General features: G+C 45.5%; 2 protein-coding genes across 2 annotated transcripts in view; one reads left to right on the forward strand and one right to left on the reverse strand.

The window, feature by feature from the left end:
- Positions 1-22,500, reverse strand: part of LOC130096656 (putative uncharacterized protein MYH16) — a 329,204-nt gene that overhangs the window by 106,754 nt on the left and 199,950 nt on the right. The gene's annotated exons all lie outside the window — the stretch shown is intronic.
- myocd (myocardin) overlaps positions 16,792-22,500 on the forward strand; it is an 89,615-nt gene continuing 83,906 nt past the window's right edge. Inside the window, exon 1 of the mRNA XM_056263264.1 lies at positions 16,792-17,056. Within this exon, the coding sequence (XP_056119239.1) occupies positions 17,002-17,056 (55 nt within the window). The 5' untranslated portion in view covers positions 16,792-17,001. The remainder of the gene's footprint in view (positions 17,057-22,500) is intronic.

Genomic DNA, 22,500 nt, shown 5'->3' on the forward strand with positions numbered 1-22,500 from the left:
CACAAATAAAGCCTTGGTCTTTCCTTGTCTTGTGGAAAAATGATCCGCTTGACAGCATGTTTCAGCCTGGGCCGTTTGGAGGTGTTCGAGTTGATCCAAGACACGGAGAAGACTAATATTTGCACTATTCCAAACACAATCCCTTTTGATGCAGCGCTGCCGTGTGGACGAGATGATGGGAGAGTAAAGGTCAGAGGTCACAGAGGTCAGAGGTCATAAAGAGAGAAACAGGATTTATCCTAGAAGTGCGTTTGCAAGGTGTACTGACCCAAGGGTTGGGTTACTGTGGGTTAAGCGCTTCAGGACAGCTGATGTGTGTGTTGATCGAGTGGAGACTGAACGTTTATTATAATCCAAGTGGAAAAAATGGTGTATGACAACTTACAAACAATCCCCATTATTAATATTAATATTCATACATCTACAGGATCATAAGACGAGTTTCCTCATTCATCCGCTGAGAGTAGATGCTGGGTTAAGAAGTGGCGTCCTCTTTCAAAGTTAGTTTATATTATATATATATACACTCACCGGCCACTTTATTAGGTACACCTGTCCAACTGCTCGTTAACACTTAATTTCTAAGCAGCCAATCACATGGCGGCAACTCAGTGCATTTAGGCATGTAGACATGGTCAAGACAATCTCCTGCAGTTCAAACCGAGCATCAGTATGGGGAAGAAAGTTGATTTGAGTGACTTTGAACGTGGCATGATTGTTGGTGCCAGAAGGGCTGGTCTGAGTATTTCAGAAACTGCTAATCTACTGGGATTTTCACGCACAACCATCTCTAGGGTTTACAGAGAATGGTCCGAAAAAGAAAAAACATCCAGTGAGCGGCAGTTCTGTGGGCGGAAATGCCTTGTTGATGCCAGAGGTCAGAGGAGAATGGCCAGACTGGTTCGAGCTGATAGAAGGGCAACAGTGACTGAAATAACCACTCGTTACAACCGAGGTATGCAGCAAAGCATTTGTGAAGCCACAACACGCACAACCTTGAGGCGGATGGGCTACAACAGCAGAAGACTCCACCGGGTACCACTCATCTCCACTACAAATAGGAAAAAGAGGCTACAATTTGCAAGAGCTCGCCAAAATTGAACAGTTGAAGACTGGAAAAATGTTGCCTGGTCTGATGAGTCTCGATTTCTGTTGAGACATTCAGATGTTAGAGTCAGAATTTGGCGTAAACAGAATGAGAACATGGAACCATCATGCCTTGTTACCACTGTGCAGGCTGGTGGTGGTGGTGTAATGGTGTGGGGGATGTTTTCCTGGCACACTTTAGGCCCCTTAGTGCCAATTGGGCATCGTTTAAATGCCACGGCCTACCTGAGCATTGTTTCTGACCATGTCCATCCCTTTATGGCCACCATGTACCCATCCTCTGATGGCTACTTCCACCATGTCACAAAGCTCTAATCATTTCAAATTGGTTTCTTGAACATGACAATGAGTTCACTGTACTCAAATGGCCTCCACAGTCACCAGATCTCAACCCAATAGAGCATCTTTGGGATGTGGTGGAACGGGAGATTCGCATCATGGATGTGCAGCCGACAAATCTGCGGCAACTGTGTGATGCCATCATGTCAATATGGACCAAACTCCCTGAGGAATGCTTCCAGCACCTTGTTGAATCTATGCCACGAAGAATTGAGGCAGTTCTGAAGGCAAAAGGGGGTCCAACCCGTTACTAGCATGGGGTACCTAATAAAGTGGCCGGTGAGTGTATATATGTGTGTGTGTGTGTGTTAGGTCATATAAAGTTTTTTTTTCGTGCTCAAACAACATCATTATGATAATCACTTTCAACAAGTTTCAAACATGTTGTAGATGGAATTAAGAACTATATAATATTATATATATAATATATAATTCATCCTTCCCAATTGCATTTGTAAAAGCTATACTACTGTTTAATTTATAGTGATGAAAGCATGAAATAACTACAATTACTGTGTATTTTCAGTTAATGCATTTTAAATACAATTCAGTAATTTATTTTTCACTAGGGATGTTTTCTTTATTTCTTTTCCTTTATTTAATATTGACGTACTTTCTACGCTTCGAGGTGTAAAAAGGACACAAATGCGCAACAAAAGCATATGATTCTCCAGTCACTTAAACATTATTTACAAATATTTATTTTCTATTAACCCTAACACTCACTGAAGAAAAATATAAATGTAATTTTATAATATAATTAAATATAAGTATATATTATATACATTTAAATGATAAAATACTATTGAATGTTTTTGCGTCTTGCACGAGAGAAGTACGTCAGAAGTGTTTGGCTCGACGTGAGGGTCGATGTTTAAACATGTGATGAAGTAATTCACTGAAGATCGGCAGATCTGTCCTTTAGCAGAAGCGGAGATACACTGCAGACGTGACGTCACTGACACACACCAGGCCCCTGAGGACCCGACACACACAGATATAATCACACCTCAAACACTCGAACACCTCGGCGTGATGTTCCTGCACTAAACGCCGATGAGTCCCTGGAGGAGAAGAAAGAACGAGATTAAACAAGAGTTGCGCGGATGAATGTGAAGTTAATGTCCGCCATAACCAGAGGAATGCAGCGGTTCCTCCTGACGCTGGTCAACATCTTCATAACATGCACATCATCCAGATGTCACAGATGTAGCGTGTGTTCGGGAACGCCGAGACCCAGGCGACACTGACCGGAGACATTCCTGCACATATACAGTAGTCTTCAGACTAAACACACGTTACATGTTCACAGATCGGACCAAACATATACAACTCTTTCTTTCCAATCATAAATCAAACTATGAAAACAGATCTCCGTTTATCTGACAGAAAACAAGCAATGTTGTTCTTCCAGAGAGAATATGTGTTTTTGATGTGGATTGTTGTTGAAAGCAGATGTAATGATCTTACTGGAGAGATGTATTTCTACTTAGAGTTGAATTGTAATGTGTGCGTCAGGCAACATGTGTATCACAGATATTATTCAGGGCCCTTTAAAGTGTAAAACGGACTGTCTAATGGTGTGTTCACGTGTGTCATTCAGGGCATTTATATCAGTACAGATGTCCTGATTCGATTCAGCACTGTAATTTAATTCTATTCTGATTTGTGTGGGTTTATTTCAGTTGTAAATGAAATGAGGGATATTCTCACTCTGCTAATGCTGTACAGCAAACCGGTGAAAACTGGTAACTCCTTTAAACCAATCGTTAAAAGAACCATCTCATAAGATTCATTCATTTGGGGAATCATTCTTCACTAGACTCACTGCAGAGTTATGATTCACTGAAATGAACCGGCTCATTCAAATCATTTGTTTGTGAATCAGACAAATCAGTGTTTGTTTGTCATTGCAGTTCACATGTTTGTGTTTCTTGCCATTGTTTTGTTTGTTTATTTATTTTTGCTCAACATTCAATACACTTGCAAGACGGCAAACTGCCATTTCACCAAAGATTTCCAAATTAAGATTATTATTGATCTCAATATTTACCGTATATATATTTAGTCATTCACGCATGTTGTTTTCCTCCGCTGTCCTCCTTCAGCCTCTCACAGAAAAGCTCAACAGAACCCAGTCCGGGTCGAGTACGGCGTCCCAGGCTCAGAGTGTTTTGGATTCCAGGATTATTGTCTGTTGCCGGTTGGACTCGGATCTCTGGCTCACGACGGCACAAATGTTCCTCATATCTTCTGTTTCTCGTGTGGCTTTGGCCCGGCGCCTGCTCTCGTCTCTTCTGATTTGGGTTTCGCTTCTCCTGACCGGCGTCGAATGAAACTCTCAGTGTGGCCTTTACAGACTCAGACTTCATTTAAAAGAAAAACAATGCGTGAGAAAGCTCTGATAACGTCTGATTCGGGCTGATAAACCCGTTAATCATATGAAGCAGAGTTGGACTATATTAATATGTGAATTCTGACGAGGATCTTGACTAAGCTCTTCATAATAGAAGTCAAAACCCAAACAAGGTTTTCCTAGGACGCGGGGCGTATGATCTGCTGTTCTGCGAGGGCTTACCTGTGTGTATACACTATACTGCCAAAAGTTTTAGGACGTCTGCCTTTACATGCACATGAACTTTAATGACATCGTAGGGTTTAATATGCAGTTGGCCACTCTTAGTAAATATAACAGCTTCAACTCTTCTGAAGGCTTTCCACGCTTTCCACATGTTATAATAGCACTAACAGTCGACTGTGGAATATTTAGTATTGAGGAAATGTCCCGAATGGACTTCTTGCACCGGAGGAACCGATCACGGCCCCGCACTGCAGTTCTCTGAGCTCCTGAGAGCGACCCGTCCACATGCTGGATACACACCTGTGCCGGATACACACCTGTGCCGGACACACACCTGTGCCGGATACACACCTGTGCCGGATACACACCTGTGCCGGACACACACCTGTGCCGGATACACACCTGTGCCGGATACACACCTGTGCCGGACACACACCTGTGCTGGATACACACCTGTGCCGGACACACACCTGTGCCGGATACACACCTGTGCCGGACACACACCTGTGCTGGATACACACCTGTGCCGGATACACACCTGTGCCGGACACACACCTGTGCTGGATACACACCTGTGCCGGACACACACCTGTGCCGGATACACACCTGTGCCGGATACACACCTGTGCAGGATACACACCTGTGCCGGACACACACCTGTGCCGGACACACACCTGTGCCGGACACACACCTGTGCCGGATACACACCTGTGCCGGATACACACCTGTGCTGGATACACTCCTGTGCTGGACACACACCTGTGCCGGATACACACCTGTGCTGGATACACTCCTGTGCTGGACACACACCTGTGCCGGATACACACCTGTGCTGGATACACTCCTGTGCTGGATACACACCTGTGCCGGATACACACCTGTGCCGGATACACACCTGTGCAGGATACACACCTGTGCCGGACACACACCTGTGCCGGACACACACCTGTGCCGGATACACACCTGCGCCGGACACACACCTGTGCCGGACACACACCTGTGCTGGATACACACCTGTGCTGGATACACACCTGTGCTGGACACACACCTGTGCCGGACACACACCTGTGCTGGACACACACATGTGCTGGATACACACCTGTGCTGGACACACACATGTGCTGGATACACACCTGTGCTGGATACACACCTGTGCCGGATACACACCTGTGCCGGACACACACATGTGCCGGACACACACCTGTGCCGGACACACACATGTGCTGGATACACACCTGTGCTGGATACACACCTGTGCTGGACACACACCTGTGCCGGACACACACCTGTGCTGGACACACACATGTGCTGGATACACACCTGTGCTGGATACACACCTGTGCTGGATACACACCTGTGCTGGACACACACCTGTGCCGGACACACACCTGTGCTGGACACACACATGTGCTGGATACACACCTGTGCTGGATACACACCTGTGCTGGACACACACCTGTGCCGGACACACACCTGTGCTGGACACACACATGTGCTGGATACACACCTGTGCTGGATACACACCTGTGCCGGACACACACCTGTGCCGGATACACACCTGTGCCGGATACACACCTGTGCTGGATACACACCTGTGCTGGACACACACCTGTGCCGGACACACACCTGTGCTGGACACACACCTGTGCCGGACACACACCTGTGCTGGACACACACATGTGCTGGATACACAGCTGTGCTGGATACACACCTGTGCCGGATACACATCTGTGCTGGACACACACCTGTGCCGGATACACACCTGTGCTGGATACACACCTGCGCCGGACACACACCTGTGCCGGATACACACCTGTGCCGGACACACACCTGTGCCGGACACACACCTGTGCCGGATACACACCTGCGCCGGATACACATCTGTGCTGGACACACACCTGTGCCGGATACACACCTGTGCCGGATACACACCTGCGCCGGACACACACCTGCGCCGGATACACACCTGTGCCGGACACACACCTGTGCTGGACACACACATGTGCTGGATACACACCTGTGCCAGATACACACCTGTGCCGTGGAAGTGACTGGAACTCCTGAACTCAATGATTTGGGGGCGTGTCCCAATATATATATATATATATTAGGGCTAATATTAATATTAGGGCTGTCGATATTAACGCACGCAATTAATTCTAAATCCTTAACATGTAAAATAATATAACGCAAATAAATAACTGAACCACATGAAATTTAGTTAAAAATGTAATTTACCTCACTATCTATCTATCTATCTATCTATCTATCTATCTATCTATCTATCTATCTATCTATCTATCTATCTATCTATCTATCTATCTATTCTATCTATCTATCTATCTATCTATCTATCTATCTATCTATCTAATCTATCTGTCTATCTATCTATCTATCTATTCTATCTATCTATCTATCTATCTATCTATCTATCTATCTATCTATCTATCTATTCTATCTATCTATCTATCTATCTATCTATCTAATCTATCTGTCTATCTATCTATCTAATCTATCTGTCTATCTATCTATCTAATCTATCTGTCTATCTATCTATCTATCTATCTATCTATCTATCTATCTATCTATCTATCTATCTATCTATCTATCTATCTATCTATCTGTCTGTATGTCTGTCTGTCCATCTGTCTGTCTGTCTGTCTGTCTGTCCATCTGTCTGTCTGTCTATCTGTCTATCTGTCTGTCTATCTGTCTGTCTGTCTGTCTAATCTATCTATCTATCTATCTATCTATCTATCTATCTATCTATCTATCTATCTATCTATCTATCTATCTATCTATCTATCATCTATCTGTCTGTCTGTCTGTCTGTCTGTCTGTCTGTCTATCTATCTACACTCACCTAAAGGATTATTAGGAACACCTGTTTAATTTCTCATTAATGCAATTATCTAATCAACCAATCTCATGGAAGTTGCAAAGCAAAAGCAAAGCATTTGTGAAGCCACAACACGCACAACCTTGAGGCGGATGGGCTACAACAGCAGAAGACCCCACCGGGTACCACTCATCTCCACTACAAATAGGAAAAAGAGGCTACAATTTGCAAGAGCTCACCAAAATTGGACAGTTGAAGACTGGAAAAATGTTGCCTGGTCTGAGGAGTCTCGATTTCTGTTGAGACATTCAGATGTTAGAGTCAGAATTTGGCGTAAACAGAATGAGAACATGGATCCATCATGCCTTGTTACCACTGTGCAGGCTGGTGGTGGTGGTGTAATGGTGTGGGGGATGTTTTCTTGGCACACTTTAGGCCCCTTAGTGCCAATTGGGCATCGTTTAAATGCCACGGCCTACCTGAGCATTGTTTCTGACCATGTCCATCCCTTTATGGCCACCATGTCCCCATCCTCTGATGGCTACTTCCAGCAGGATAATGCACCATGTCACAAAGCTCGAATCATTTCAAATTGGTTTCTTGAACATGACAATGAGTTCACTGTACTAAAATGGCCCCACAGTCACCAGATCTCAACCTAATAGAGCATCTTTGGGATGTGGTGGAACGGGAGCTTCGTGCCCTGGATGTGCATCCCACAAATCTCCATCAACTGCAAGATGCTATCCTATCAATATGGGCCAACATTTCTAAAGAATGCTTTCAGCACCTTGTTGAATCAATGCCACGTAGAATTAAGGCAGTTCTGAAGGCTAAAGGGGGTCAAACACAGTATTAGTGTGGTGTTCCTAATAATCCTTTAGGTGAGTGTATCTATCTATCTATCTATCTATCTATCTATCTATCTATCTATCTATCTATCTATCTATCTATCTATCTATCTATCTATCTATCTATCTGTCTGTCTGTCTGTCTGTCTGTCTACCTGTCTGTCTGTCTGTCTGTCTACCTATCTATCTATCTATCTGTCTGTCTGTCTATCTATCTATCTATCTATCTATCTATCTATCTATCTATCTATCTATCTATCTATCTATCTGTCTGTCTGTCTGTCTGTCTATCTATCTATCTGTCTGTCTGTCTGTCTGTCTGTCTGTCTGTCTATCTATCTATCTATCAATTATCTATCTATCTATCTATCTATCTATCTATCTATCTATCTATCTGTCTGTCTGTCTGTCTGTCTGTCTGTCTGTCTGTCTATCTATCTGTCTATCTGTCTGTCTGTCTATCTGTCTATCTATCTATCTATCTATCTATCTATCTATCTATCTATCTAATCTATCTGTCTATCTATCTATCTATCTAATCTATCTGTCTATCTATCTATCTAATCTATCTGTCTATCTATCTATCTATCTATCTATCTATCTATCTATCTATCTATCTATCTATCTATCTGTCTGTATGTCTGTCTGTCTGTCTGTCTGTCTGTCTGTCTACCTGTCTGTCTGTCTGTCTGTCTACCTATCTATCTATCTGTCTGTCTATCTATCTATCTATCTATCTATCTATCTATCTATCTATCTATCTATCTATCTATCTATCTATCTATCTATCTGTCTGTCTGTCTGTCTGTCTATCTATCTATCTGTCTGTCTGTCTGTCTGTCTGTCTGTCTGTCTGTCTATCTATCTATCTATCAATTATCTATCTATCTATCTATCTATCTATCTATCTATCTATCTATCTATCTATCTATCTATCTGTCTGTCTGTCTGTCTGTCTGTCTGTCTGTCTGTCTGTCTGTCTGTCTATCTATCTGTCTATCTGTCTGTCTGTCTATCTGTCTATCTATCTATCTATCTATCTATCTATCTATCTATCTATCTATCTATCTATCTATCTATCTATCTATCTATCTATCTACCTATCTGTCTATCTATCTATCTGTCTGTCTGTCTGTCTATCTATCTATCTATCTATCTATCTATCTATCTGTCTATCTGTCTGTCTGTCTGTCTGAGACGCAGCCGGTTCTCTCAGCTCACACAGAACTCCTGCTGAAAACACTTGGGACTGAACATATTAAATCATTATGATCTGAATGCATTGTTTTAAAAAGTATTTCATAACGTCTCAAAATAAGACAATTCCTGGCGTTAGTAAATGTAGCAGCAGTTAAAAGACATGAATAACAGATGATATGAACAGCGCCGTAGACAGTGTGCAATTACAAGAGCTGACGAAAAGCTTCACTTTAATTTGAATTTGATTTTGGTACAAGAGTTGTTTTTTCTCACTGCACTTTAAACGTACCCCGAAAAGAACCCGAAGAATTATGCATTCATTCAAAGTGTAGAAATGTTTTCGCTGGAAACTGATGAATGATATTCCTGACATCTAAACACATTAAATTATACAAAAACTAAGACATCATTTATAATAGACCCTGTGTGGAATGTTTTGTGATTTTCTGCATTCAGGACGCCAATAAACACACGCTGAAAGATAATGATTCTGATGAATCCAGTATGCTTTAAACGCTGGAGATGGATAACCTGTTAAAGAACATGTGTGTGTGTCGGGCCGTGTTACTGTATACAGACACATATCATGAGCGCACAGGCGTGTTTCAGACGTGTCACACACACTCAGATGTAAGATGTCACGGCCGCAGACGTGTCACACACACACACACACACTCAGATGTAAGATGTCACGGCTTCAGACTCCGGCCCAATTACAGGGAGGGATTAGATCGGGGCTCAGTGACCCTCGCAGGAATGTCTCAGGGATGCTCAGTGTTCACTGTCAAACTCTGGCCTTTAAGCACTTTCACCTGCTAATTAAAGCTTCCAGACTCCAGTCACGGGCCACACACTCCCGCAGCAAAACAGCCGTTCACAACTCAAGATGTCCTAATGTAAATATTTGACCTGAGTTGTATATTGGAGCGCGTGGCAGAGCGAGCCGACGGGTCTCGGTGCCATTAGCCAGTTTAAGCCCTTTGCTTTGCTTAAAGTCCAGCTAAAGTGCTTGGAACCGTCTGAAGATCTTGGACTGTTTCTGTCTCGACTCTTCTGACTCGTAGTTGGGGACATTTAATTTAATATTCAACAATATTATTGATCTCCTGCACTGACAGCATTATATGAGAACTGAACTGAGCTGGACGATGACATCACGGTTTCTCCAGAGCGGCTGTATATATAAATGAACTAAATTAATAACTTTTTACAACAGAAATGAAGCATCACTGAACTTCCTCAAGCTGGACTGAGACACTCTTCTCTTCTGGAAACTGTGTTGCATTATTCTCCTGTTATCTCTGTAAAGCTGCTCTGAAACACTCTGTGCTGTAAAGCGCTGTAGAAATAAAGCTGACTTGACTTGATTTCTCTGTATTTCTTTTAACGACTTTAATTTTTGCAGAAGTGAAGATTTCTCCCAATAGGGATTTTATGCCTCGCAATGTGACTTTAAATCACATTTTAAGTGACACACTTTAAATTGTGACTTTATTTCTCACAATTGCATCTTTAAACCTCACAAGTCAAGTCGCCTTCATTTTCTGTAGCGCTTTTCACAACACAGATCGTTTCCAAACAGCTTTACAGAGATAACAGGAGAATAATGTTTTGGCTGAACAGAAAATAGTGTCAAGTTCAGATTTAGTACATTTTTGATTGATTAATTTCCGTTGTGATAATTATTAGTTATTAACTTATTCGCAAAGGGGCTTATTTTTTATTGTGACTTTATTACTCATGATTGTGAATCTCAAAATGTGACTTTATTTATTGACTCTGTTTCTTGTAATTGTGACTGTATCTCTCCATAACTCTGAATCTCTTGACTTTATATATCTCACAATTGCATCTTTATTTTTTCTCATCTGTGAATGTTTCTCGCAATTGCAACTTTAAACCTCACAACTAACAGACAGCAACACAGTCTCGGGATCCACGTGTACCAGATGTGGGCCGGATCTGGGCCGACACTACGTTATCTGGGTTTATATCTCACAAATCAACATTCTGTTAACTGCAACTTTATTTCTCACAATTATAACTTTAAACGTCACAATGTGACAAAATTTCATAGTCAACTCAAACATTTTTTACGACATTGTTTCTTTATATCTCACACTGTGACTTTATTTCTTAATTTAAACTCACAATTACTTTGTAAGACACATTCCACAGCTCTAGGGTTTTTTTCCTCAAGTAAGCAAAAGTCTCCATCTCATCACATGTGTGAGTGTGCGAGACTAATGATATAATATCTCATTACAGTGATGGCGAACGTGGCTGTAAGTCAGATTCTCTGCAGTATCCCAGCATTACTCTTAATAGCAGAACAAATCCAAGCCTGTGGCTCAGTGTACTCTACTATTCCTAATTCCATATTTCTACACTTTTAAATGAATGGATTGATTTGAAAGTCTTGCTCAAAGCACATCACAATCCCACACAGGTTGCACTGAATGTCAGGTTGCTTATTTTGCTCAAGATCAGGATTTATTGAGTTCACGTCATGAAAACTAGAAACTCTGTCACAGAACTAGAAGATCTGTCGCTCAAACACACACACCTCTGCGATGCCGTCGCTCAAACACACACACCTCTGCGATGCCGTCGCTCAAACACACACACCTCTGCGATGCGGTCTCAAACACACACACCTCTGCGATGCGGTCTCAAACACACACACCTCTGCGATGCCGTCGCTCAAACACACACTCCTCTGCGATGCCATCGCTCAAACACACACACACCTCTGCGATGCCATCGCTCAAACACACACACACCTCTGCGATGCTGTCTCTCAAACACACACTCCTCTGCGCTGCCGTCGCTGAAACACACACACCTCTGCGATGCCATCGCTCAAACACACACACACCTCTGCGATGCCATCGCTCAAACACACACACACCTCTGCGATGCTGTCTCTCAAACACACACTCCTGTGTGTGTTTGAGAGATGGCCCGAGGGAGCCGGAGACGCAGAGACTGAGGCCTGCTCGTGTTCGGACGGCCCGTGGGAGCCGGAGACACAGAGACTGAGGCCTGCTCGTGTTCGGACGGCCCGTGGGAGCCGGAGACGCAGAGACTGAGGCCTGATCGTGTTCGGACGGCCCGTGGGAGCCGGAGACGCAGAGACTGAGGCCTGCTCGTGTTCGGACGGCCCGTGGGAGCCGGAGACGCAGAGACTGAGGCCTGATCGTGTTCGGACGGCCCGTGGGAGCCGGAGACGCAGAGACTGAGGCCTGCTCGTGTTCGGACGGCCCGTGGGAGCCGGAGACGCAGAGACTGAGGCCTGATCGTGTTCGGACGGCCCGAGGGAGCCGGAGACGCAGAGACTGAGGCCTGCTCGTGTTCGGACGGCCCGAGGGAGCCGGAGACGCAGAGACTGAGGCCTGATCGTGTTCGGACGGCCCGTGGGAGCCGGAGACGCAGAGAATGAGGCCTGCTCGTGTTCGGACGGCCCGTGGGAGCCGGAGACGCAGAGACTGAGGCCTGATCGTGTTCGGACGGCCCGAGGGAGCCGGAGACGCAGAGACTGAGGCCTGCTCGTGTTCGGACGGCCCGTGGGAGCCGGAGACACAGAGACTGAGGCCTGATCGTGTTCGGACGGCCCGTGGGAGCCGGAGACGCAGAGACTGAGGCCTGATCGTGTTCTGACGGCCCGAGGGAGCCGGAGACGCAGAGACTGAGGCCTGCTCGTGTTCGGACGGCCCGAGGGAGCCGGAGACGCAGAGACTGAGGCCTGCTCGTGTTCGGACGGCCCGAGGGAGCCGGAGACGCAGAGACTGAGGCCTGCTCGTGTTCGGACGGCCCGTGGGAGCCGGAGACACAGAGACTGAGGCCTGATCGTGTTCGGACGGCCCGTGGGAGCCGGAGACGCAGAGACTGAGGCCTGATCGTGTTCTGACGGCCCGAGGGAGCCGGAGACGCAGAGACTGAGGCCTGCTCGTGTTCGGACGGCCTGTGGGAGCCGGAGACACAGAGACTGAGGCCTGATCGTGTTCGGACGGCCCGAGGGAGCCGGAGACGCAGAGACTGAGGCCTGATCGTGTTCGGACGGCCCGAGGGAGCCGGAGACGCAGAGACTGAGGCCTGCTCGTGTTCGGACGGCCCGTGGGAGCCGGAGACACAGAGACTGAGGCCTGCTCGTGTTCGGACGGCCCGAGGGAGCCGGAGACGCAGAGACTGAGGCCTGCTCGTGTTCGGACGGCCTGTGGGAGCCGGAGACACAGAGACTGAGGCCTGCTCGTGTTCGGACGGCCCGTGGGAGCCGGAGACACAGAGACTGAGGCCTGCTCGTGTTCGGACGGCCTGTGGGAGCCGGAGACGCAGAGACTGAGGCCTGCTCGTGTTCGGACGGCCTGTGGGAGCCGGAGACGCAGAGACTGAGGCCTGATCGTGTTCGGACGGCCCGTGGGAGCCGGAGACGCAGAGACTGAGGCCTGCTCGTGTTCGGACGGCCCGAGGGAGCCGGAGACACAGAGACTGAGGCCTGCTCGTGTTCGGACGGCCCGTGGGAGCCGGAGACACAGAGACTGAGGCCTGCTCGTGTTCGGACGGCCCGTGGGAGCCGGAGACACAGAGACTGAGGCCTGATCGTGTTCTGACGGCCCGTGGGAGCCGGAGACGCAGAGACTGAGGCCTGCTCGTGTTCGGACGGCCCGTGGGAGCCGGAGACACAGAGACTGAGGCCTGATCGTGTTCGGACGGCCCGTGGGAGCCGGAGACGCAGAGACTGAGGCCTGATCGTGTTCGGACGGCCCGTGGGAGCCGGAGACACAGAGACTGAGGCCTGCTCGTGTTCGGGCGGCCTGTGGGAGCCGGAGACGCAGAGACTGAGGCCTGCTCGTGTTCGGACGGCCCGTGGGAGCCGGAGACACAGAGACTGAGGCCTGCTCGTGTTCGGACGGCCTGTGGGAGCCGGAGACGCAGAGACTGAGGCCTGATCGTGTTCGGACGGCCCGAGGGAGCCGGAGACGCAGAGACTGAGGCCTGCTCGTGTTCGGACGGCCCGAGGGAGCCGGAGACGCAGAGACTGAGGCCTGCTCGTGTTCGGACGGCCCGTGGGAGCCGGAGACGCAGAGACTGAGGCCTGCTCGTGTTCGGACGGCCCGAGGGAGCCGGAGACGCAGCGACTGAGGCCTGATCGTGTTCGGACGGCCCGAGGGAGCCGGAGACGCAGAGACTGAGGCCTGCTCGTGTTCGGACGGCCTGTGGGAGCCGGAGACACAGAGACTGAGGCCTGCTCGTGTTCGGACGGCCCGTGGGAGCCGGAGACACAGAGACTGAGGCCTGCTCGTGTTCGGACGGCCTGTGGGAGCCGGAGACGCAGAGACTGAGGCCTGCTCGTGTTCGGACGGCCTGTGGGAGCCGGCGACGCAGAGACTGAGGCCTGATCGTGTTCGGACGGCCCGTGGGAGCCGGAGACGCAGAGACTGAGGCCTGCTCGTGTTCGGACGGCCTGTGGGAGCCGGCGACGCAGAGACTGAGGCCTGCTCGTGTTCGGACGGCCCGTGGGAGCCGGAGACACAGAGACTGAGGCCTGATCGTGTTCGGACGGCCCGTGGGAGCCGGAGACGCAGAGACTGAGGCCTGATCGTGTTCGGACGGCCCGTGGGAGCCAGAGACACAGAGACTGAGGCCTGCTCGTGTTCGGGCGGCCTGTGGGAGCCGGAGACGCAGAGACTGAGGCCTGATCGTGTTCTGACGGCCCGTGGGAGCCGGAGACGCAGAGACTGAGGCCTGCTCGTGTTCGGACGGCCTGTGGGAGCCGGAGACGCAGAGACTGAGGCCTGATCGTGTTCGGACGGCCCGAGGGAGCCGGAGACGCAGAGACTGAGGCCTGCTCGTGTTCGGACGGCCCAAGGGAGCCGGAGACGCAGAGACTGAGGCCTGCTCGTGTTCGGACGGCCTGTGGGAGCCGGAGACACAGAGACTGAGGCCTGCTCGTGTTCGGACGGCCCGTGGGAGCCGGAGACACAGAGACTGAGGCCTGCTCGTGTTCGGACGGCCTGTGGGAGCCGGAGACGCAGAGACTGAGGCCTGATCGTGTTCGGACGGCCCGAGGGAGCCGGAGACGCAGAGACTGAGGCCTGCTCGTGTTCGGACGGCCCGAGGGAGCCGGAGACGCAGAGACTGAGGCCTGCTCGTGTTCGGACGGCCCGTGGGAGCCGGAGACGCAGAGACTGAGGCCTGATCGTGTTCGGACGGCCCGTGGGAGCCGGAGACGCAGAGACTGAGGCCTGCTCGTGTTCGGACGGCCTGTGGGAGCCGGAGACGCAGAGACTGAGGCCTGATCGTGTTCGGACGGCCTGTGGGAGCCGGAGACGCAGAGACTGAGGCCTGATCGTGTTCGGACGGCCCGTGGGAGCCGGAGACGCAGAGACTGAGGCCGGAGGAAAGGCTGCTTGTTTTCCAGAGGAGAATCCAACACTAGAGATAAGATAATGGATCCGGACTAATCGCACAGCGCTGGCTGAGGAGATCTGAGTGTTACACACTCCCACACATCACATGTAGATCATCATAAAATACTGCTTTCTGATGACAATTAACAACACATTTTAATTTGAGTTTGTTCTTCCTCAGAGTTTCTGTCTTGTTTTCTAGTACAAATATCTAAATGTTGTAAAATCAAGATACATTTACTGGGGAAGCAAAATTACCTAAACCGCCTCTATGATGCTATTTTAAACGTTCCTAATGTTGTTTTAGCGTCTCCTCTAACAGGTTTACATCATTCCAGCTCAGAAACACTGATTTCCTCATAATCTCCACTGCAGCTTCAGCTCTTTCCTCTCAGTGTCTGAAACGCTTCGGTCGAAGACTCAGTCTCTCTAAGCCCCGCCTCTCTGAGAGCTGCTCTGCTCTGATTGGTCAGAACGCTCATTATCATATCTGAATCTCAGCTCTTGATCACAGTGATACGAACAGTTACGACGGCGTGGGTTTCACCGTCTCAATCTCAGAAAACAGCGTCTTCTCGACACGAACAACACGAGCCGAACTCTCCCAGTCTCAGATACACTACAGTGTTTGAGGGCGGAGCTAAGAGACGCTGCTCAGCCAATCAAGACCACAGGCGGGCATTATTATGCTAATGAGTTACAAACCTATGTGTGTGTGTGTGTGTGTATATGAGAGAGAGTGTGTGTGTTTGTGTGTGTATGAGAGTGTGTGTATATGAGAGATTGTGTGTATGCGTGTGTATGAGAGTTTGTGTGTGTGTGTGTGTGTGTGTATGAGTGAGTGTGTGTGTGTGTGTGTGTGTGTGTGTATGACAGTGTGTGTATGAGAGAATGTGTGTGCGTGAGTGTGTGTGTGTGAGTGTGTGTGTGTGTGTGTGTGTGTGTGTATGTGTGAGTGTGTGTGTATGAGAGAATGTGTGTGCGTGAGTGTGTTTGCGTGTGTGTGTGTGTGTGTGTGTGTGTGTATGTGTGAGTGTGTGTGTGTGTGTGTATGTGTGAGTGTGTGTGTGTGTGTGTGTATGACAGTGTGTGTATGAGAGAATGTGTGTGCGTGAGTTTGTGAGTGTGTTTGAGTGTATGTGTATGAGAGAATGTGCGTATGAGTTTGTGTTGCGTGTTTTTGAGTATGTGTGTGTGAGTGTATGAGAGAATGTGTGTGCGTGAGTGTGTTTGCGTGAGTGAGTGTGTGTGAGAGAATGTGTGTGCATGAGTGTGTGTGTGTGAGTGTGAGTGTGTGTGTGTGTGTGTGTGAGAGTGAGCGTGAGTGTGTGTGTGTGTGAGCGTGAGTGTGTGTGTGTGTGTGTGTGTGTGAGTGAGCGTGAGTGTGTGAGTGAGTGTGTGTGTGTGAGTGTGTGTGTGAGTGAGCGTGAGTGTGAGAGTGAGTGTGTGTGTGTGTGTGCTCACAGTAGGAGTGTCTCAGTCTCCTCTGCTTTAAGATCCTCCCAGCTCTCGTCTCGACTCAGTTTCTCTCTCATGGATCAGAGAGTCAGTTCAGCGCGAGCCGGAGCTCAGCAGACGCGCATCATGTGTGTGTGAGAGCTGAGAGTGTGTGTGAGAGCTGAGAGTGTGTGTGAGAGCTGAGTGAACGCTTGATGCTCTGACACTGGAAGCACGATGACTCTTCTGGGCTCTGAACACTCCGTTCTGATTCGCAGCAAGTTTAAATCAGGTGAGATTGTTCATTTATAGAGTCATTTATTAACAATATGAAAATATGTCAAAGAGTGTGAGGTCTCCTTGAAAACTTTACTGGAATATGAAGCCAAATATTTAGGCTTTTACAGCTATTTTTGTAATGAACCAAACTTACTTTGTACCTCTTGGTTGTTGTAAACGCTTGTAAAGCCTGAAGTGCTTCGATACAGGAGTTCAACATGACTAATGTGTGAAAAACTGATTTTCTTAATCTTGTTTTCCAGTACAAATCTAAACATTCCTTAACCAAGATAAATTAACTGGAGAAGGGGAACAACTTAAGTAAAAAAAAAAAAATAAAATAGTTTGTGCTTAAAACAAGAAAAATGTGTAAGAAATTTGGTTTTGTTTTTACTTTGAATGAAGTTTATTTTTCTGACCCCACTGGAATATTTTTGTTGTGTGTGTGTTTGTTTTAAGCATAAACTCACTTAAATTTGATAATGTTTCCATAAAAAGTCATTACATGTAAACTCAAGTAAATGTATCTTGATTTAAAGAATGTTTCTACTGGAAAACAAGTCAAAAGTTTTTTTTTGCAGTTATAAACGAATACAATTTTACTGGCTTCTCACCTGCTTTGTTTACTAGTATTGAGAATTACTTTTCCTCTCTGTGATCTATTGACATCAGTGAAGGCTTTCAGTGTAACAGTGAACAATACTGCCACCTTTCTGATGAACACGTTACTGAATAACTCGAGGTCAGGATCTGTGAAGATTCTCTCTGTCATTTAATGCTCGAGGTTCACGGCGTTTGGAGACTCGCGCGTTCCTCGGCTCGGCACTAATGGCCTTTACCGCTGGAATTACAGGCGAAATTGAGCTCTTCCTTCACGAGGGGAAATGAGCCCAAGCTCAGGGGAAGTGGAGACGCGACGCACAGGGGCATGATGGGATACGAGTGTGTGTGTGTGTGTGTGTGTGTGTGTGTGTGTGTGTGTGTGTGTGAGAGAGAGCGGCACACACTCAGATGCTTGTTCTGTGTTCTGTGTCGTGTGTGTGTGTGATTGAGCTGTTCTGATAGGCTGTGTTCCCGGTGGACGTGTTCGGCTCGTGTACAGATTACATAAGCGTTTGGACAATTTAAAATGTCACATCTGAGGTCAAACTCTTAAACGCTGTCATTCAGCTTCTAAAGTGGATTACAGACGTGTAACCTGTGTAAGCTCACGGCCAGAGTGTGTTCTGGAGAGATGATCAATGTTTTGAATATGATTAGCATACACAGATTGAAGAACTTGCTCTATATAGTGTGTGTGTGTGTGTGTGTGTGTGTGTGTGTGTGTGTGTGTGTGTGTGTGTGTGTGTGTGTGTGTGTTTAGTTCATGCTGCCTTCTCAGGGTGTTTAGGCAAAAGCAGTTTTAGTAAACTCTTTTTATTATCTTTCCAGAGAGTTTCTATATGTGCCCACGAGACACTAAAACTGTCATATTTAAATACTTTTTATGTGAACATATAGATGTAAGGGTTAATTGGGGAATGTAGGGTAATGTACATGAGTAAAATAAATGTAAACAGTTTATTTTTGTTAAGTGCTTTGATACAGGGGTCAAAGATCAAGATCATTAGGTATAATTTTTAAGTTTTTGACTTTATACTTTTTAATATACTTTATAAATCACTAAAGATAAAAAATATTAAGCTATGTTTTCTGAAAAAAGTATCAAAGTTAAATTAGTTCATGCTTAATACAAGAAAAATGGCAAAGAAATTTGATCTTGTTTTCCTTTTGAATTGAGTTTATTAGTCTGACTCCATTGGCAGGTTACTTTTTAAAATGGCAAACTACGTAGAATTGCAGTGCATTTGTATGAAAAAATGCAAATAATAATAAATAAATCAAGGCACACTATAAAAAAAATATTTTACAAAAAATACTACTTTAGTGTTTTTACTACAAAATTTCAGATTGAATCAGATGTGAACCGTTTCCATTGTTTGTGAAATTTTGCGATTTCTAAGTGAAAGCTGTTCCAGCGCTGGATTACTGGATTAAATGCCTCATGTCTGAGCGATGACTTTGATAAATAGTTTGTCATGCAATTGGCAAAAGAAACAGAAGATGACAGACAGTTAAAGAGCAGCTTCTGAATCCTGAAGATCTGTGTGTGTGTGTGTGCGTGTGTGTGGAGAAGAGTGAAGTTTAAACATCTTTGCAGTGATAGAATGTTAGCGACGATCCCGCCGCCATCGACATTTAGATGAATATATAAATATGTGATAAAGAATTATCGGTTATCATATCGGCCAATATTTTCATTTTTTTCTATTAAAAATTTTACAAAATAATTTTTTGGACACTTAAATTGCTTTAAAAAAAAAGTTCAAATTTGAAGTAGATATCAACTAAATTTGGGCAGCTAAAATGTTTTAAATGGCCTTTGTCATGGTAGCGCAGCGGCCGATGTCGAAACAGTTTTCACAGCAGGAGTTTTGTGTTTAACTTTCCATTGACACCGAATTTGTTGATTCTGAAATATGTGATTGGGAACAAAGGCAATATTTGTTTTGTTTTTTTATATCGTTGAAGCAGGTTTCCCTGATGCCCTGAGCACACACGAGTGTGTGTGTGTGTGTATGAGTGTGTGTGTGTCACGGATGCCTGTGTCGTGTCAAGATTACAGTCTGCTATTTACAGACAGAGCAGTTAACATGACATCTCTGTTTAATAGAGTTACACCAGGACAAATGTGTGCGCTGAGTTAGGAAAATATGCTCTAAAAATGTTTTGCTAACATTCCCATTAAGTTATGAAATCGTTATTTCTGAACGCTCAAAACATCCAGTTTTGTTTGTTTTATAGTTTATTCTTGGTTATAGAGAACATTCCACTGTATCATTCGTCAAACATTATGAGAACGCTACTTTTGAATGTTCTCTGAACGTTCTGAAACAAGTAACATTTAAAAAACATTAAATCCAACTAAGAATTTTTTTAAACGCTCCATAAATGATGTATAAATAATGTTTCTGTGCTGATGTTTTGAGAACATTATTAAAAACCAGATAACTTTTTAAGAATGTTCTATTTAGGTGCACCGATATGAACTTTTCGCCGATACCGATAATTCTTCATATTTGAAAGCCGATAACCGATATATTGGCCGATAAATCTAAATCCAAATCCAAATTTGTATATAATTTTTGAGAGCCTGATTACAAAAACAAAAGCCTCATCATGTCCCAAACACACAATTATAATGATGTTCTCATGATAATGTTATGTAGCCGATATGACAGTCTTGCACACTTTAACTCTATTTTCCTTTTCTGAGTGATTCCAATCATATTTCAAGCAATTCATAACCATCATGTTTAACAGTGTGCATCTGAAGCGTCTCAGCTGAAGGAAATATTATATTATTTATCAGCTTTAATATATCGGCCAAATGTTCTCATCAGGGCGACACCGATAACATTAAAAATGACCATATATCGGCCGATACCGGTATGGTGACCGATATATCGCGCATCGCTAGTTCTATTAATGTTACTAGAAGAACGTTTGTTTATAACTTTGAGAGAAACTTGCCAGAACGATCCGTTCGCTGGGGTTTGCGCTAGTGTGGATATTCTAACGTAGCATGTGTTGTGCAATTGCCTAATTAATACGTAATTGCTCTCATTTGGACAAATTACACAGGGTACACGTTGTTTTTGCAGGTATGTGCCTTGAAGACAAGTGTACGGCTATTTTCATGCTGTTGAGTCACTCATCTGGTTTTGATATTCGAGGGTTTGTGATGCCGTTTGTCTGTAAAGCTGTGATAATTCTTATTGAGGGCAATCACTGAGGGCAATCATGCTCTCTCTTGCCCTGCGAGAGCGCTCTCTGATGCCAGCTTGATGAACTCAGCTGTTCCTGAGATGTGGAGATCATAAGAGCGGACGCTATATCCAGCGCAGCATTAGAGTTTGATCTCGATTGCTCCAGATTGAGTTGTGTTGCGTCTGCCAGAAACACACTGGCACTGATGGTCTCGGTGTGTGTCGGTGTTCATGCGAGAGAGCCAGTGTTGTTTGTGCGTGAGAGCTTGTTCCAGTGTGCCAGAGCTCAACATCATTAGATTTCTCTTGTTTGTCCACATACTTGCAGTCCATGACAGTTGCTGGCAGCCGACACAGAAGTACAGGTTGTGTGACCTAAACTAAAGCAGATGTACAGATCGCTGAAGCATGATCTCAGAGGTACACACACACACACACACACCATCAGTCAGTCGGGATTCTTGTGTGTCGACGGCACAATTATGATTGCGATGATAAATGGACAAACGAATGGATGAAGGAATGAACATTGACAACTGTTGCATGTCCACACAACCAAAGCTTATGTTTCGGGAATGTATTTCAGCAATATCACACGAGCAAGAATGATATCTTCTGAATATCAACACAGCTGTGATTGCGAGTGTAATATTGCTTTTATAACATTTCAATAAACAAAGAGTAACTTACATTTTTACACACAGTATTGCCATTTACTTTGTCTATTTTTGCTCCGCCAATGAAAATAGTTCCATATGAGGCGAAAACAGAATCAGCGTGTTTTCCTAGTAAAACATTCATTAGTGGGGTTTCCTTCCTGACTGAATCAGGGATTTGAACAGATCAATTGAGTGAATGATTCAATGACTCACTCTTAAAGGCATTTGCTGGTTTAGTCCCTGACTGAATCAGTGTTTTGAACTAATTGCTTGAGTAAATGATTCAATGATTCACACTTAAAGACGATTACTTGTTTCGTTCCTGAATGAATCAGTGTTTTGAACAAAGTGGTTGAGTGAATGATTCAATGACTCGTTTATAAAGACGATTACTTGTTTCGTTCCTGACAGAATCAGTGCTTTGAACAAATTGGTTGAGTGAATGATTCAATGACTCGTTTATAAAGACAATTACTTGTTTCGTTCCTGACAGAATCAGTGTTTTGAACGAAGTGGTTGAGTGAATGATTCATTGACTTGTTTATAAAGACAATTACTTGTTTCGTTCCTGAGTGAATCAGTGCTTTGAACGAAGTGGTTGAGTGAACTTGTTCCCCTGAAAGATTTCATGTTTTTAATGACTCAGTTTAATGAATGCTTCATCGACTTGTCTCCGCCTACTGGCATAATGATGTAACGCAGAAAAGCAGAGTGAACTGAATATCAGGACTGGAATGAACTGTTTTAAAATGTTATTTATAGAAAAGTGAAGCCGTGTTTTATGTATTGTTTTCAGTCTTGCGTAGAGTATATTATGCAGAGACGTTTAAACACAGACGTTCATGCCGTGATGAGCTGTCGTGATGAGAGACACACCACCCAAAACGAAGACAAAAATGAAGCAACAGAGCCACAAATATTCCTTGAAACAGGATGTAGAGCTCTGATAAACACGGCTCCTGCTTTAAACAACTCTTCAGTGTGTGGTC

The sequence above is a fragment of the Rhinichthys klamathensis genome, unplaced genomic scaffold, assembly GCF_029890125.1.
Source record: "Rhinichthys klamathensis goyatoka isolate OS25496 unplaced genomic scaffold, OSU_Roscu_1.1 h1tg000204l_1, whole genome shotgun sequence".
Lineage (NCBI taxonomy): Eukaryota > Metazoa > Chordata > Actinopteri > Cypriniformes > Leuciscidae > Rhinichthys > Rhinichthys klamathensis.